General features: G+C 45.0%; 2 protein-coding genes across 3 annotated transcripts in view; one reads left to right on the top strand and one right to left on the bottom strand.

Moving 5' to 3' along the window:
* LMBRD2 (LMBR1 domain containing 2) overlaps nucleotides 1–598 on the bottom strand; it is a 28,476-nt gene extending 27,878 nt beyond the window's left edge. Inside the window, exon 1 of the mRNA XM_050329270.1 lies at nucleotides 447–598. The gene's annotated coding sequence lies outside the window, so the exon portion shown is untranslated. The remainder of the gene's footprint in view (nucleotides 1–446) is intronic.
* On the top strand, nucleotides 481–14,914 carry SKP2 (S-phase kinase associated protein 2). Of its 2 annotated transcripts, XM_050329282.1 has the most exons (10): nucleotides 481–762; nucleotides 1,504–1,745; nucleotides 5,760–5,871; nucleotides 6,164–6,307; nucleotides 6,935–7,069; nucleotides 8,338–8,436; nucleotides 9,919–10,046; nucleotides 11,633–11,684; nucleotides 12,345–12,452; nucleotides 13,542–14,914. In XM_050329282.1, the coding sequence occupies exons 1-10, from the start codon at nucleotides 755–757 to the stop codon at nucleotides 13,753–13,755; spliced, it is 1,242 nt and encodes a 413-aa protein (XP_050185239.1). In that variant the 5' UTR covers nucleotides 481–754; the 3' UTR covers nucleotides 13,756–14,914. The 2 variants fall into 2 exon arrangements, with proteins under 2 accessions (XP_050185239.1, XP_050185238.1); XM_050329281.1 differs by lacking the exon at nucleotides 8,338–8,436 and having other exon boundaries at nucleotides 651–762.
* Nucleotides 14,915–15,149: the final 235 nt, after the last annotated feature.

Below are 15,149 nucleotides of genomic sequence, written 5' to 3'. Positions count from 1 at the left end.
ATGCGCGGCACTGCCGAAAGACAGGGTGGCATAAACGAAAAGGCTGCAGGCTTTAAACGCGCGTGGTTGGGGACGGGAGGAGCGTACACAGGCAGGTCTCCCCAGAGAACACCTTCCGAGAGAGCTGCGCGGTGCGGTGCTCCCCGCCCGGCCGCCCCTGCCAGGGCCGGTGTGCCCAGGCCTGTGCGGCGCACACCGCGACCACACGCGGCACCGGCACGGACGGCCCGGGGCCTGAGGGAGGGGAGCGCTCAGGGCAAGAACGAACACCGACCCCGCCGCCGCTCCCAGCACTGCCCCGCGCCCACCCCTCCCTCACTGCAGGGCCGTGCCGGGGCTGTCCCCGCGTCCCACCCGGGGCCGTGGCTCGTCCCCCGGCCGTGACTCGGCACTGCGGCCCCGCTCCACCCGGCCCCGCATCCCGCCCGCCACCGCCGCCGCCTCACCGCGGCCGAGCCCGTGCTCAGCACCGCGCCCCCCGCGGGGCTCCGCCGCCCTCCATCGCCGCCGGCACCGGGCTCAGCACATCGCGCAGGCACCGCCACCCGCTCCCGGCTCCTGCCGCGTCCGGGTCGCCGCCATTCGCCGCTCGGCCCCGCCCCGGGGCGGGCTCAGGGGGCTGCGGAACTACAGCTCCCGGCGGCCCCCGCGGCCGCTCCCCCTTCCCTCCCCCCGCGGCTTCCGGCCGGCCCGGGGATGGCGCGGTGCTGAAAGGCGCGGGGCGCGCGGCGGCGCGCGCGGGCCTCCCAGCGCCATGTACAGGTACCGGGACACGGGCATGCAGGGACACACACGGGGATGCGGGGACAGACACGGGAACGCGGAGACAGACACGGGAACGCGGAGACAGACACGGGAACGGGGGGCTCGCCGGTGGGCTGCTCGTGAGCCCTCGTGGAGGGAAGGCGTGGGTGTCCCTCTTTCCCCGCTGCTCGGGGGTGATGGGCTTTGCGGGGCAACCCCGGGCGCTGGGAGCGGGAATGGGACCCCGGGGGAGCGGGGAGTGGGTTCCGGGAGAGCGGGAGTGGGTTCGTGAGCGCGGATGCGGTACGGGGCCACGCACACTGTGTGGGGATGTGCGCGGGATCCCCGGAGCGCTCCTCTCCCGCCTACAGCGGGCGGCGGTCGGGATCGAACCCCCCTATCCCCCCGTCCATCCCGCCCCGCTGCCCCTGCGGGGGTCCCGCCCTGACCCGGCTTTGGGGGCTGCGAGGCCGCCGCGGGGGTCGAGCCGGACCCGCCGGTCCTCTCGCCCGCCCCATCCGGGAGCGGGGCGCGCTCGGTCCCTGGCGGGATCTCACCCCGGCCGTGCCAGACCGAGCACACGCCTGCTCGTGGCCGCTGCTGGTGCTTCCAGCACCCGCACATCCCACGGTCAATCGCCCCGCCTGTGGATGCGGGTCGCGGGTGACTTTGCAATGCTGTCGTGAGCTCGTCCCCCTCGTGTGTTCGGTGTCGGTCTGGCGGTACCGTCAGAGCCCGTGGGTTTTGCTCCGTCTGCAGGAAACACCTCCAGGAGATCCCATCCTCCAGCACTAATGTTTCCACCAGCTTAGACTGGGACTCCAGCAAGACCCTGGAGTTTGTCTCGAGCGTTCCTCTCGGAGCGCCTGTCCTTAAGAAAGAAAAGCTGGGCAATGAAAACACGCCACAAGACCTGGTGTCATCAGGCTGTCCTGCTCCAAAACGGCAGAAGGAGTTTGTTATTGTGCGCCGGCCGTGGCTGCTCCGAGAGGCAGAGCCAGGTATGATCACCCTGGTCCCGGTTCTGTGCACCCTTCAGTAGAGATGGAGAGTGGGTATCACAGGTTACTGCTGCCTTATTGCTTACTTTTTTTTACTTTTGCCCAGCAGAATGTCACTTTCATATCTAGTTGCTTTCAGGCCTGGTTGATAAACCCTGTTTTATGTAAGCCTTTAAGCAAGAGTGGTATGTCTTGCTCCAGAACTGTGGCCAATGAAGAGCATGGATCTCTCCTGCCTAGTCCTGCCAGCTCCTGTCTGTGTGCTGGGGATTTGTGCTGCATGTCCCTGTGTCTCTCTGATCTTGCTGTGTGGGACATGGGTGGCACCTTGGCCCAGCAGGGCCTGTTGCAAATGAGTGTTTTAAGGTTGCTGCACAGGAGCACACTGTCCCATTATGCTGAAAGCCAAGGTGATGAGGAAGATGGACAGCCTAGCTGAACAGGGAGATTTTGAAGGAAATTAGGGGGAAAAAAGAGAGTTTACTGACTGTGAGGAAAAAGGTCTGGCTATTCATGAAGAGTTTAGAACCATAGTTAGGTCATAAAGAAAGAAAATTAGAGAGACAAAGGCACAATTTGAACTCAGTGTAGCCACTTCTGTTAGGGATAACAAGAAGTGCTTCTATAGATACATCAGTAGCAAAAGGAGGGGCAAGGAAAACCTCCATTCTTTGTTGGACCGGAGGAGGGGGGCAGAACACAGTCACCAAAAATTAGGTAAAGACTGAGGTATCTAACACTTTCTCTGCCTCAGTTTTCAACAGTAAGACAGGTTGTGCTGAGGACAGCTGGCTTCTGGAGCTTGTAGACAGAGACAGGAAGCCAAACAGCCCCCCTATGTTCCAGGAGGAAACAGTGAGTGACCTGCTGAGCCACCTGGATCCTCACAAGTCTATGGGACCAGATGGGATCCACCCAAGGGTGATGAGGGAGCTGCTGGAGGAGCTCACCAAGCCACTCTCCATCATTTACCAGCAGTCCTGGCTCTCTGGAGAGGTCCCAGATGATTGGAAGTTGGCGAATGTCACACTCATCCACAAAAAGGGCTGCAAGGAGGACTCAGGAAACTCCAGGCCTGTCAGCCTGACCTCAGTGCCTGGCAAGGTTATGGAGCAGATCATCCTGAGTGCAATCACACAGCACCTACAGGATGGACAAGGCATCAGACCCAGCCAGCACGGGTTTACGAGGGGCAGATCCTGTCTGACCAACCTGATCTCCTTTTATGATCAGGTGACCCACCTGGTGGATGAGGGGAAGGCTGTGGATGTGTCTCTCTGGACTTCAGCAAAGCCTTTGACAGCGTCTCCCACAGCATATTCCTGAAAAAGCTGCAGCCCATGGCTTGGACAGGGCACTCTGTGCTGGGTTAGGAAATGGCTGGATGGCCGGGCCCAGAGAGTGCTGGTGAATGGAGCTGCATCCAGTTGGTGTCTGGTCACCAGTGGTGTCCCCCAGGGATCAGTGCTGGGCCCAGTCCTGTTTAATATCTTTACTGATGATCTGGATGAGGGGATTGAGTCCATCATTAGCAAATCTGCAAATGACAAGAAGTTGGAGGAAATGTTGATCTACTGGAAGGCAGGAGGGCTCTTCAGACCTGGACAAGCTGGAGAGATGGTCTGATTCTTACGGAATGAGGTTCAACAAGGCCAAGGGCCGGGTCCTGCACTTTGGCCACAACAACCCCTTGCAGCGCTACGGGCTGGGCACAGAGTGGCTGGAGAGCAGCCAGGTGGAAAGGGACCTGGGAGTTTGGATGGACAGGGAGCTGAACATGAGCCAGCAGTGTGCCCAGGTGGCCAAGAAGGCCAATGGCATCCTGGCCTGCATCAGGAACAGTGTGGCAGTAGGAGCAGGGAAGTGATCCTTCCCCTGTATTCAGCACTGGTGAGGCCACACCTGGAGTGCTGTGTCCAGTTCTGGGCCCCTCAGTTCAGGAAGGATATTGAGGTGCTGGAGCAGGTGCAGAGAAGAGCAACGAGGCTGGTGAAGGGACTTGAGCACACGTCCTGTGAGGAGAGGCTGAGGGAGCTGGGGTTGTTTAGCCTGGAGAAGAGGAGGCTCAGGGGAAACCTCATCATTCTCTACAACTACATGGAAGGAGGTTGTAGTCCAGGGGTCTTCAATCTCTTCTCCCAGGCACTCAGCAATAGGACAAGAGGGCACAGTCTTAAGCTGGGCCACGGGCGGGTTAGGTTGGATATTCGGAAGAAATTTTTTACAGAGAAGGTAATAATCAGACATTAGAATGGACTGCCCAGGGAGGTGGTGGATTCACTATCCCTGGAGGTTTTTAAGAGGAGACTGGATGTGGCACTGAGTGCCGTTGTCTAGTAACCACGGCAGTGTTAGATGAAGGGTTAGACTTGATGATTTTGGAGGTCTTTTGCAACCTGGTTGATCCTATGATTCTGTGATTTGGACCTCTGTTTATAGGGTCACAAGAGAGTGGGCTTTAGTTGTAGTCATTCTCCATCCTGGCTGATGGAGACTGAATGTTTGAAGAAGTCCAGTTTGGGATTGAAATGTTTGAAGAAAGTTGGATAACAAAAATGTTATTCCACTTGGGTTCTTATTCAGGCAAGAAAAATAAGTTTTGAAGGCTTTTTTTTAAAAGCAGGAGTTTTTAACTTGCTAGACAGTACAAGCTCCTGGGAGCAGACTGTTTCTGATAGACTCGAGAGAGGCTTAGCCCAAGTGCTGTTCATCAAGGCCAAAGCCTAGGTCTAGGCCTAATGAGCATTTCTTAGATCACAGTGCAGCCTGGGGGGAAAAGGGATGCACCATCACAGGCCTTGAGGTGCATCTGTTGCTCTGCCCAGTGACCTCTTTACAGATGTTACACTGCAAACCGAGCAAGGCCAGGCTTCTCACAAAAATATGGCTGTGGCTGCCAGATGAAAGTGGATTATTGGTGCTGTTGTTCTCAGCACAGTTCTGAAAACGACTGGACTTTATTTTTATCGTTTTTTACTTTTCTAAGAAGTGAGATGCTTGGTCCTCAAGACCAAAAGGATCCAGACCCACATCTTTCACAGCGCAGGCTGAGGTATATCAGAAGGGCAGTGTCTCAGCTCCTGAGGAAGCTCTGCTGTGAGTTGGATTGTGCCAGAGAGCTACAGGGAAAATACATAAAAAGGATGGAAGGCTGTTGGGCCATAAAGGGACTGTCAGGGAAAAGAGCAGGACGGTAACCTAAAGACCTTGAACACTTGAAGGGGTTATAAGGTGCTGGGTTCCCTTCCCTGGTGCCAAAATGTTTTTTCAGTCTGAGTGAGTATGGGATGCAAAATAAATAAGCAGTTCTTTCCAGCCACTAGGCTGTCATGTGGAAGGTGGGAATGGCCTCAGCCCTGTTTTTAAAAAGCCTGAGTGCTGGGTCATAGGCAGCTGTAGCTGAGCTCCACCACCCAGAAATCTCCAGTATGAATTGCAACATCTTCTGGAGCCCTGTATCCACTTGTGAGAAGCTGAGATTGTACCACATCCTTTCAGATAATTCTTGGAGTGGAGATAGCATGCATGTTTTAGAGAGCATTTTGTAGTACCTGATTTTTTCTGTGTATCGCACAAAAGCATAGCTCACCTTGGGTTCCCTTCTGGGACCCTTGCATGCATAGGAAGAGCGGGCATTCCAGAAGGGGGAAAAAAAAAAGAGGATCACACAAGCTTTAGAATAGAAAAGCAGTAACTAAGATGCTCTTGTTTCCCAAATGAGTATGTGAGTAATGATTATTGTCATTTTTAACAGGAAAATTGTTTTTCCATGGCTTTAGTACATATACAGAGTTGATATTATGTGAACTTTTGCATTTGCCAGGCATGTCTATGCAGAAATAGTAATATCTTCCTACACTGAAGAGCTGAAAGGGGGATGAATAGTGGGCTGATGTCTGTACAGCCTAGAGAGGTTGTAGAGGTGCTTTTAGATAGCCAAACCAAACAAGGCATCTGATCAACAGCAAAAATGAACCAGCTTTAACCAGAATGTGTTTTGCTTTTTCCCTAAAGGTGTTTCTCTGGATGCGCTTCCAGATGAATTACTTTTGGCCATCTTTGCATATTTGCCCCTAAAGGACTTGCTAAAAGTTTCAGTGATTTGCAAGAGGTGGCATCGTCTTGCGTAAGTATTATTTCTCATCATTTAGTACTAAGTAAACCTTCATTTCCATGGACTGTTAAATGATCTGGTTGTCATCTTGTTTATTCATGTATAATTCAGTTTATGCGATAGGTCGCTTATATGTATGTATAATCAAAAGATGCTTTACATATTTTAACGTTATTACAGTCTATTAAATAGCTTTCCCTCCTCTCTTTTTTTTTTGTTTTTTTTAACCCTGAGAACTTTCTGTGTTTGTACTCATAGTTGTGGCACTTTTGAACTCACTAACAAGTAAAATTCTATGCCTCAGGTTTGATGAATCTCTCTGGCAGACTCTTGATCTGACTGGTGGGAACCTGCTACCAGGAGTGCTTGGACAATTGCTTCCTGCAGGTGTTACTGTATTCCGCTGCCCAAGAGCCTGTATTGGGAATCCATTGTTTAAAACAACCCAGTAAGGCTTTTTCTGCATGTTCTGGGTCCTGAAACAATGTCTCAAATATTCACAGTTTTTCTGTGTAGTTTTGATTTTAAGGTAGTAGCAACCAGTAGCAGCATTTGTGCTGTCTGTGGAATATGGAAGAGCTGATCAGTGGTTAGGCATGTGTTGGAATAGGAGGATCTGCATTCACCTGTCAGCTACTTAAAACCAACGTGATTTTTTGAAAGTATCAAGTGTTATAATGCAGTTTATATCACATAGAACCAAGAATTGTCACCATCTCCAGCGTTTTATATGGGACACCCCCAAAAAAATTATTTAACTGCAGCAGGATTGACTTTCAGGTGTTATGAGGAATCCTGAATGCCTGGAATATGAGTTCTGTGGTTTTGTCTGGTAGCTTAGCAGTAGGCCCAGTGAGCTTAGTCGTATACTCAGTGTGCAGCTGAACACAACAGTAGAACTAGTTTCTGCAAGTTTGCATGGTTTTAGTGTGTGGGATATATTTGTGAAACATGTTCTAATGGAGTTTTAGTAACTTTTTCCTTTTTTTTTCTTTTTTTTTAATTTTCTTTTTTTTCTTTTGTTCTTTTTTTTTTTTTTTTTTTTTTTTTTTTTTTTTTTTTTTTTTTTTTTTAGACTTCTCAGACTTCAGTACCTGGATTTGTCAAACTGCACGATGTCTGTTGCAGATCTCCAGAGTATTCTTTGTCTATGTGAAAGACTGCAGAACCTCAGCTTGGAGGGACTAGTGCTTTCTGACATCATCATCAAGTGAGTGGCACATTTGGGAATATTCAGTAAATACCTTCTGTTTGGTGCCATCATTTTGTGCAGGCTAGTGAAAGAATGCAGTGTAGAGGTCTTCATTGTGGATTCCATTGAAATGGCCAGTTTCAGGCACCTAACAGGGCAAGCTGGCAAGCTAGATGAGCTGCCTCTTTCTATCCTCCAAGAGATGAAGCACCCCTATAGAAAAGTGTGTCTTGATGCCTTTTTTGTTTTTTCCAATTCCCCTGCGTAGGAGGAGGTTGGAGAAACTGCTCATCTTTCTAGGGTTTGTGTCCATTGGCTGTTACCACATCCAAGCTGTACAGCAGAGTTACTTTTATTTTCCCATTTTTGTGCTCCCAGGAGAACTGTGTGTTTGGTATGCAGGTTCTTTTCTGTTTTAAAGGCTCTGGGTGGCTCTCCCACCAGATGCTTATTGGGCTTCTGCACTATTGCTCACTTCTTTGTTGAACTTCACTTTGAGGTCCTGGAAAATTACAGATTCTGTCAAGCAGATGAACCATTTTTTTGGTTGTACTGAAAAGACACTCATGGGTGTGCAGTCATCCTCCTGTTCAGTCACATCAGGTAATTGTGGAAGTGCCAGGGCCACAGGTCAGATGGCAGAGATTCTGGCTGTCTTGCTTTCTTCCTCACTCCAGAGAAGGGGAACCAGACACAAATCAGTATAGTTTGGCTTTTGATACCAGGTGAAAACTGTGGGAAAATTGCATACTAATCAGGCATTAATGATGGAATTTTATTGCTTTGTGTACAAATGTAGATACTGGGTGTAAGTTTTTCCAGGTTTTGCCACATGCGTGTCTGCTCTAGTCTTGCAAACAAATGCGTTCAGAGGATGCTATTTGGACATGTTTTGTTGCAGAATAACCTCTCTCTTGCAGGGGGGTGACATCAGAAACGGGATTGTTGCTTTGTCTTTTGTTGAGGCATAGTCATCTCTGATAAGATATGGTGTGTGTTTATTGGCATACAACAGAAGAAGGTGAAAAGAACTCTTTTCCTTGTAAACTTGGTAGTTTATAAACATGCAGACTTGTCAGGAATGTCAAGTAAATAGACAGGTATCCCTTTTAGAGTTAAGACCCTTAGTGACTCAGGTTTGTCAGTTGATTAAAGATGCAGTACTGCTTGTTTAATGAGTCACTCTGAGCCTGGGATCTTAGGTCTTAAAAATAATCACACATCCTAGCAATGCAAGTGATGTTCCAACATTTAAATTTTATCAGACTTTTTTTTTCTCTCCCCAGGAGCATTGCTAGGAATCCCAATTTGATACGATTAAATCTTTGTGGGTGCTCAGGGTTCTCTGCAGAAGCCTTGGAGATGATGTTGAGCAGCTGCTCTGTGTAAGACAAAACCAGTTTTTGCTGTTCCTGCTTAGTGCTGTTCCTGAGAAAAAGGATCCTTTTTATTTTTTCCCTTAGGCATCCCGGTTATACTTGTATCTAACACCTTTGCTTTTTTATGTGCCTGTTTCTGTTCCTAAATGCCTAACTGTTGAATATTAGCGGAATAATCTGGTAGTTTCTTTCCATCAAGCTATTTTCTTCCTTAATAGCAAAGATGCATTTTGGTAGTTTTTCCTTAGTCATCCTTGTTGGTCATTAAACCCCATTTATGTCCCTTTTATATCCTGTAAATTTGATTTTCTTAATGAAAACAGGATGTGATTCTCACAAAGTGAAAGTTTGTGTTTTAAAACTGGAAAGTGGAGTCCTCGAGCTGCAATCACAGTACAGCATGAATGCCAGAGAACACTGTGCCTTTCCATGGTAGAATAATCCTTCAGTAACCTTCTAGTTCATGAAGCGCTGTGTTCAGATTGACAGCTCTTCAGAGATTAAACCATCTGCTGGCAGGAAGTCATTGAACTGAGCCCCAGTGAGTCTGGGATTTATATCCCAATCTTTCTGCTGACTTCCTGTGACATGCTAGACAACGTATTTAATCTTTTCTTCTGCAAAAGCATGTTTTTTAATCAAATTGCAAGTTAATGGACAGCAAAAGCTTTAATCTTTCTTGTTGCTTGGTCTGGTAACTTGGATCATGAGCTCTTTAGAGGATGGCAGTCTGTGCAGTGCACAGTGAATAGCAGATGGCAAACCTGATCCTGGGAATGCTAGTGGCAATTTAACTGTTTTTTCATTTACGTAGAGGTTGCCAGCTAAATGCTGTAGTTGTGCATTCACTGTGTCTTTGTCCTATGGTTACAGCTACACCACCTGCACACAGAACAATACTTTGTCCAACCCCATGGTGATAGGCTATAGATAAACAAGCATGTAAAGAGAGTTAAGCTCACAGCATGACCCAATGTTTATATAAAACTATAAAGTATTTTATGCTAATTAGGATTAATTGGTCATCTGACCAGTGCTAATGATGGATAGTGTTTTTTCCTTTCAATGTGACCATCTGTTCAGTAGTAACAGATTCAGGTCACAAACTCTGATGAAAAGACAGTGTCTCCCTGTGGCAGTCCTTGGAGAGAGACTTCACTTCCTAAGATAGTGAGTCATTCCAGGTGAAATGGGTTTTGGGAAGTCACTCTAACCCCTTGTCCAGATCAGGATCTAAAATTAGCACTGGCCAGGTTGATGAGGACTTTCTCTGGTTGGATCTTGAAAATATCCAAAGACAGATTCTGCTGGGTAACCTGCTCCATTAATTAGTGCTTAATCATTGTCATAGCAGAATTTCTACCCATGAATAGTTGGTATTAGGTGTGTCACAAGTATTTCCTTTAAAAGTATCAATTGTAATAGCAAATATCAGAACTTGAACTGCATTTCATTCTTGTTAACAACTCTTCGTTCATTTGTATTTAGGCTGGAGGAGCTGAACTTGTCCTGGTGTGACTTCACAGCCACACATGTCAAATCAGCAGTCAGTCACATTACTTCACAAGTCAACCAATTAAATTTAAGTGGATACAGAGAGAATCTACAAATAGCAGGTAAATAGCAGCATGACAAATATTTATCCCACTGTGGGATAAAGCAACAGATTTTATATTTTCTTCTGGTTGGCATCCACTCTCTGTAAAGAAAAAACATGTATTAACACTGATTTTTATGCTCTGTATAGCTTGAAGTTGTTGCTATCAGGAATCTTACTCATATTTCTAGCTCAGTCAAGAAGGGTGAGATGATTTTTCTTCTGAATTAAAAAACAGTCAGGTGAAAACTCATTTCATCTTCAGTTGAAAGGTATAGCCCTTACTTCTGAAGTAAGTCCTGGAAGCAGGACTTTGTGTTCCACTGTGAATTAGCCTCCCAGATACTGTTCCTGGAGCTTTCTTAAAGCTTCTAGTGTTGTGGCTGCTGAAAACATCTTCCAAAAGAGAATAGTCACAGTAACTGCTTGAGTTTCAGACTGACATACAGGTGCCAGTTAACTGAAAGGCAAATAATCTCAGTAATCAGCCTTTAACTATTTACTTGCTAATAGTTCTAGGAGGAAAAATTGTGTAAAGTTGGAAGGTAATAGAAAATGCACATAAATGTAGATCTGGGGAGAGGGTACAACAAAACAAACAAGAGCATGAAGAGTGATATTGCTTTGGTGGTAAAGAGAAATTAATTTTCTCAATGAGTGAATTTGACAATAGGGCACTAGCTGAAATGCAGGTGGTGACCTCTCTTTATTTCTCATTTAACATCACACAGACCCCGATATGTCTTCCCCTTGTGGGGATATATGGAAATCTTATCTCAGCCCCAAACCCACAAACAAATATGGTACATAATCTCCTTCACAACAAGAATTTAAACCTGTGGATTGGACCGTTAGAGACAACGTGCCATCCTCTTCTGTTTGCCAAACACTGAGTGACTTCACTCTGTTTCAGTGCAATCTATATGGCATAAGGCTTGATTAGCACATTAATCATCACCATTTAGGTATTGTTTTCTTTAGTTTTTGCACATGAATTCTGAAATACAAAAGCTTTCTTACATGTTGTTTAGCACCTTGCTAGTAACCGCGGCTTCTAGGTGGTATCTGAGCCATGGGTGAGTCAGTGCTATTTGCACACAATGAAAAGGTCTCAAGAATTTACAGTTTAAATCAGGAAAACTATTAACTTTTTGTCATGAGGAAAAAACTTTCTGTGGGTAAAAGTAAGGATGCCTAAATTTGGTGCTCTGAAAGGGTGTTTGATGTGTGGAAAATTCTGTTACTTTTTCACTACATGTAAGTATTTCAGGCATCTCACCATTATTATGTCTTGGTAGGTTTCACAGAAATATCACTTGAATTACTCCCTTGCTAAGTTGATGGTGCAGCTGACTTTTAGGGACACTCCACTGAACTAAACGTAACTGTTTTGCAGAGGATTAAAAGAAGTCCATGTTAGGTATCTTGATAGGCAGTTTGTATACTCTGAGTCTTAAGCACAAATACTTTAAACAAAAAGTTGTGCTTTAGTTGTGGGGTTCTAGCAGAGAAGATGCAAATGAACATATATGGAAGTGAGTAGGCTGGATAAAGCATGTCATCTTGTTACTGAAAGGTAGACTGACTCTGTGTCACTCTTTTCAGATGTGAAAACACTGGTGGAAAGATGTCCTTTTCTTGTCCATTTAGATCTCAGGTAAGACCTGTGCACCTGGTCCTTAAATCCTTACGGCTCAGGAGATTAGCAGTAATGTAAGATTGCATAGCACTGCACAACCAGAAAACACTACCTATGCTAAAACTGCAAACGATTTGCTATCTGGCATAACCTAATCTGGAGCAGGTAACTAACTTGAAGATTTCTTTGTTATCTCATCATAAATATTACATACCTACAGGATTTATTAACTAGCAAGTGAGAGTAGTTGATAGGTGGAATGGAAGGAAGCATGCAGATGTCTACAGTTTGAGCCGAGCATCCTACAGAGGCTTTAATTCTTCTCTGATATAAATTATTTACTTGGCTACATAACAGTAAAAAAAAGGTGTATATTGGTTTTGACCTAGTCAATGACAGTATTTTGAAATCTCTCTGTGAATAACTTGCTATTCTTGGCAGGAGTTGCAGAGTGTCTGTGCGAAGAGAAACTCCTGCTTTGCTTGCCCTTCAGTGAAAATCAAAATTCCTCCCCTCACAACACATACACACTAGATATGGGTTGCTTCCATATTGAGCAAAAACATACTTCAGTGGTAGAAGTTGATGTTTATTAAATTTCTTGGCCTGAATTTTGGAAATACGAAATTTACTGCTGCCTTATACTTAAGCCTTTATTTAATGTGCTCTTCTGTGTAGCGACAGCATGATGTTAAAGCCTGAGTGCTTCCAGTATTTTCGGCAACTCATGTTCCTCCAACATCTTTGTCTTAGTCGATGTTATCAGATATCACCTGCTGCCTTGGTGTAAGTAATCTCCAAATAGTTTTGGTTTGCCACTCATGCAGAGGGGAAGTTAATTTAAACTTGCTTTATTTTAGGTTTAGAATTGCACGTACTGTTTTGAAAAGCTTGCTGGTGTGAGGAATTGTGAGTAAAACTGAGATAAAATAACCTGGTATAGCATGGACTAGGACTGCTAGAGCATGTACCTTTTGAGAATCCAGTCTGGAACCAAAGGTGTCTGAGATAATCTCTCAGTGATATCAGTCTGCACTGATGGAACTGGCAGCTCCATGCATGCATTAGTGGCATTTTACCAATGGTGCTTGTTAGTGGAACTGGAGTTTCCAGTCCTGACAGTGACCAGTATTGATGTCAGCACTGGACTTTCGACTATGCAGCAAGGTTTTGGAAAAGCTGGCAGAGTTGACAGTACCTGTTGACTAGCTAACCTCTGTGTATTTTTTGTGAGCACTTTTATCTGTAATTGATTGCAACTGAAACAGAGTTACTTGTTTAGGGGAGTTTTCCTGCCTTTTACTAGCATAGAAGCTTTCAATTTCAATACTTTCAGGAAGGATGTCAATTCAAAGGATGGTCAACAGTAAGAAAAGAGACCGTGAGTGGAACAGGACTAGTAAAAATGGGCATTTGAAGAACCTTTCCTGTAGAAGTGTGGGCTTGAGCCTTTTGGCTTTGTCCAATACTTGCTTATAGATACACAGGTCATCTGATGATTGGGAAAATGTAAAGCATTCAAGAAGCCAGGGCTGGATACTCACCAAGACATTGCCACAAATTAGAAACTGATAGTACCTAGGGGCTTGTTTCCTCTAAGCCATACCCTGAAAACTTCATCTAGGACAATTTATTCCACTTGTTCTAAATTGTTAAGTCCAGAGAAATAAAAGGGGAAGAACCAGTTTGTTTTCATTCTGTGAGAGAGAGAGATCAGCAAAAAATAATTTATTCATGAAGTATTGGGACAGAACGAGTTTCAATGAAATGTGTTTAAGTAGTTACCCTCTTCTAAAAATTAGTAGAAATGGAGTACAGACTGAAAAAAAAGAAAAAAATGTTTTTAGTTTCATGATCAATTTCATATTTTTCTAGAGAACTTGGTGAAATTCAAACATTGAAGACGCTGCAGGTGTTTGGGATAGTGACTGACAGCTCCCTGCAGCTCCTCGAGGAAGCACTGCCTGCAGTGAAGATCAATCGTTCTCACTTTACAACCATTGCAAGGCCAACTGTTGGCAACAAAAAGAACCATGAGATTTGGGGAATCAAATGCAGATTGACACTGAGAAATTCTAGTTTCTTATGATCATGTACAATGCACTGGATGCAATGGACACACTGTGCATTGAAGCTCCTTAAGAAACAAAGTGCTGGAGCACCTTTAATCATAGTACTGTTATTGTAAAAAGCATTCTAATTTGGTCTTACACTTTAATGATGTTTCACAGTATTTCGTAGCATTGTTTGTACTTAAAGCCTTTAGAGATCTGACGATCTGTGAGCAATTGTAGAATTTTTGAGGCTTTTTTTTTCTTTATACAGGGGATCTTTGAAAAATACTATGAAACAATCACTGTAATTAAACAATGCCAGCCTCTAACAACTGTTGCAAGTTCTGATGCAGCTTTTATTGCACTGAACTAAAGTGTTCTAAAGGTGCTTTTGGTTAACTCTTGCAATTAACTCCTGGAAGAGTTAACTCCTCTTAGTTAACCTTTGGTTAACTCCTGCAACAGCTTGCAGAGGTGCTAGATATCTTAATAAGGTTTATTAAGGAATTTGCAGAGCTCAAAGTGAGTAAGATATTAAACCTATTCAACTACTTAATTGAACAAGATGCACAGTAGGATGAGAAGCTGTGAGCACAACAGAGTCTGAATTAATCAAACTTGAAAACAGTAAATTGGGGATGTCTACACTAAAGCAGCTAAGAGAGCTCAATACCATATCAAGTTAGGAAGCAGCATAAATGAGCTACAGCGAAGTTTTTACTTAGCAGGCCACAAATGATACTTTTGTCTTTAGTATTGTGCACTGTTAGCAAAATACAGTCTGAGAAGCTCATTCAGAATTAGCATCTGTAGAAACAGATGTTGGTTATCCATGCTGGTTTCACATGGTAATGCTAGGTTTTCTGATTAAGTGTTACAGAACCTTCGTGTAGCTTCTGTGAGTCTGATCTCAGACAAAACTTCCTCCAAAGAGTAAGATCTTTCAACTGCAACTGATATAGTGGTAGAAATCTTACAGGAGGAAGGCTCAAATGGTTCTAGATATGACCAAAAAACCAAATCATGGGACTGCAGCACAAGAATGCTAGAGGGAAGAGATGCTTTGGTGCTAGCAAGAAACATGAATTTTTCTTTTGTAATAGTTTATGTTTGTAGTAGCACTTCACTTTTTGTATCTGTATCACTAACCACTATTGTCTAGTGTGGATTTTTTTTTTTTAAGTCGTAGGAAAAGCTGAGTAACTGTCCAAAAAAAATTTAAAAAACCAAACCAAATAAAAGGATAGGAACAAGTAATGACTTTAAATGAAACTTTCATCTGCATCTATTATCAGGGTCCTTGTGCTTAAGCCTAGAATGTTCCAAAAGGTGTTCTAGCTGCTAAGTTCTAGGGCAAAACTTGGACCCTGTGTAGGGCATAAATATGCTGTTGTTGTTTGCAGGAATGCAGTCAGCAAGCAGGTGAATT

This window comes from Myiozetetes cayanensis, unplaced genomic scaffold (genome assembly GCF_022539395.1).
Source record: "Myiozetetes cayanensis isolate MyiCay16 unplaced genomic scaffold, myiCay2020 scf4, whole genome shotgun sequence".
Taxonomy (NCBI): domain Eukaryota; kingdom Metazoa; phylum Chordata; class Aves; order Passeriformes; family Tyrannidae; genus Myiozetetes; species Myiozetetes cayanensis.
The sequence above is the reverse complement of the archived record's forward strand: the minus strand, read 5'-3'. Positions and strand labels throughout refer to the sequence as shown.

Excerpts from the sequence above, each read along its gene's own strand:
- SKP2 (XM_050329282.1), top strand. Across the intron at positions 5,872-6,163 it reads AAGAGGTGGCATCGTCTTGC|GTTTGATGAATCTCTCTGGC; the intron begins GTAAGTATTATT and ends TCTATGCCTCAG. Across the intron at positions 6,308-6,934 it reads CCATTGTTTAAAACAACCCA|ACTTCTCAGACTTCAGTACC; the intron begins GTAAGGCTTTTT and ends TTTTTTTTTTAG.